This window comes from Archocentrus centrarchus, chromosome 10 (genome assembly GCF_007364275.1).
Source record: "Archocentrus centrarchus isolate MPI-CPG fArcCen1 chromosome 10, fArcCen1, whole genome shotgun sequence".
Taxonomy (NCBI): Eukaryota; Metazoa; Chordata; class Actinopteri; order Cichliformes; family Cichlidae; genus Archocentrus; species Archocentrus centrarchus.
Genome location: NC_044355.1, coordinates 12952621 through 12955054, shown reverse-complemented (window position 1 = coordinate 12955054; position 2434 = coordinate 12952621). Strand labels below are relative to the sequence as shown.

General features: G+C 41.0%; 1 protein-coding gene across 1 annotated transcript; it reads left to right on the top strand.

Annotated features, from left to right (window-relative positions):
- The first annotated feature begins 313 nt into the window (after positions 1–313).
- LOC115787156 (inositol-trisphosphate 3-kinase C-like) lies at positions 314–2434 on the top strand. Its single transcript, XM_030739734.1, has 5 exons — positions 314–320; positions 626–839; positions 1500–1704; positions 1799–1900; positions 2369–2434. Exons 1-5 carry the CDS (start codon positions 314–316, stop codon positions 2432–2434), a joined length of 594 nt encoding a protein of 197 aa, XP_030595594.1.

The window sequence follows — 2434 nt, the reverse complement described above, 5'->3', positions numbered from 1 at the left end:
TTCGAAAAAAAAAAAATAGATGTTAGATAACTACTGGGCAGGAATATTCTTCTCACATAATCTGCTTTTCTTTTTACGCTTCAGTGCCGCTCCTGGAAAACCTTCCTGACTATGATGCACTGGTCTATGAGCCGCCAGAGCTCCTGGGTCCAGCTGGCTGGACATCAAGGCATGTGTATTACAGTTTATCTCACACAGAAACCGGTGTCATTACATTTCCAGGTGATGCAGCTATCACATTGATGCTGATTGATTGCAAAGCTTTCTGAGATCAACTTTTTGACTTGTAAATATGAAGTGAAGTCACTATAACATGTACAGTATGTCACCTCTACCGTTTACCAGCATTAGCTCATATTGACTCATATGTAAATATTACTGCAGCTCTGCATTACAGTATATCAGCCCTTCACAAATGTAGTCACTGTTTTTGTTTGTGCTTCAAAAGATGCTTTATTAGGACAGGGACTAGTCATCAAACAGTGACTACAGTGGTTAAAACCAGTAGTGCTCCTTTCAGTTTAGTTTACTCAACTCAGGTGGTTCCCTCATTTTGCTTCCTTGCCTTATTGACCATATGGAAAGAATATTTTCATATCTCCTTGCTGTTTGCTGGTGCCATCAGGTAACTTCCAGGTGAGTAAAGGAGGCGAGGTGCTAAAACTGTACAATGAAGTGGAGGCAAAGTGCCTGGAGTGCCTGATGAGAGACCCGCTGAGACCCTTTGTCCCACAGTACTATGGCTTGGTCACGAGAGGGGAGCACCGCTACATCCGCCTGGAGGACCTGGTGAGCGGCCTGAAGAGGCCAGTCATCGTGGACTGCAAGATGGGCGTCAGGTAGGGCCTCCTCTACAATTAGGTCCAGTCCTGATTGCAGAAGATTTCAATATTAGTTACACCTGGGGCTAACTAAATTTTTAGGGGGAGAAAATGTGAAGACATCAGACTCCATGAATAATAGGCCATGCTAGTTTTAATGTTTAGGAGGGGTATTTGGGTATAAAGTATTTATTTCATGTTCTTGCTATACTGGTTGACATCTACTCATAGAAGTTTATGCACAATTTTCTTAACTTTAACCTTTTATTCTATTGAATCCCCTAAAAAAATGACAAAAGCTTCTGATCATGCAGAGCAATCCTCATCAGCAGATGGATTCGGGAACTGTCTTTTTGAATGGTTCAGATACTTCTCAGTGTTCACAATGAGGTTGATTCTTACATTCAAAAAGCTTAAAAGCTTTTCAAAAAGCTCAGCTTAAATTCCAATCACTAGGCTGTTTTACATTGTTAAATACTTGCCGTAGGTGGGATCTCTGTGTGACTTTCAATAGTCTAAAAATCACACTTTCTGCTCAGTGCTACAAATTACAACTACCCCTGAATTTCAGTCACAGTGGTATAACCCAGGTCATTATTTGCAATCTGATTTTGGTGTTTTTGTTCACAAAGTCTGCAACTCCTTGTGAAAACTTAGTATCTGAATTTTCTTTGTTAGAACGTACCAAGAGGAGGAATTAATCAAAGCTCGTGTCAAAGCTCCCCTGCGGAGCGACATGTACCAGAAGATGGTGAATATGGACCCTTCTGCTCCATCAGCGGAGGAACATGCACAGAAGGGGGTGACCAAATGGCGCTACCTCCAGTGGAGGGATTCAATCAGTTCTACGTCCACGCTGGGCTTCAGGATAGAGGGCATTATGGTAGGAATGAAGGCCAGAAGAGGAACTGCACAATGTACTTTAATCAAAAGTATCAGTTTAAAATTTGACTTGTGTTTCTCTTTCTGTGAGTCAGATGGAGGATGGCAGCGTCCAGCGGGACTTCAGAAAGATTCAGACTTTATCTCAGGTCACTGAGGTATTGCTTTACTTCACCAGGAGTCAGCTGAACACTCTGGTCAGTTCTGTCTAATAAAGAAACACTAGTTAACTAGCACCACCTTTCCTTTAGAAAACACATCTGAAATCATATCACAATAAGCAGAAATAATTGTAAAACTGGTTGATAACCACAAAATAAAACAGAACAAGCAGCTTCAAAACACATACTGAACACAGTCCTCTATGTGCAAACAAATGGAAAAAGTGGGGATGCTATGCTCTGTCTGGTTGGGAGGGGAAAGTGCAGAGAAATGCAAACCATGATGGCAGAAGTGGTGCCAGCAGTGCATATCGACAGTTATTGACCACACAAACCACACAGGCATTGATTTTGAGCGGTTTAGAAAGAACAAACCAACAACAGCCATTTACCAAAATAAAATTATTCAGAAGAGCTGAAAACTGAAATAGAAATTTCAAAACAAAATGAAACATTACTTCGTCATTCTGTTCATTCACATGTCTCACTGTCTTCAATTTGCAGATGCTCATTTTCAACTTCATATTTTTGTTACTGGCCTCTGCCACCAGAACTTTGTATGAATCATGA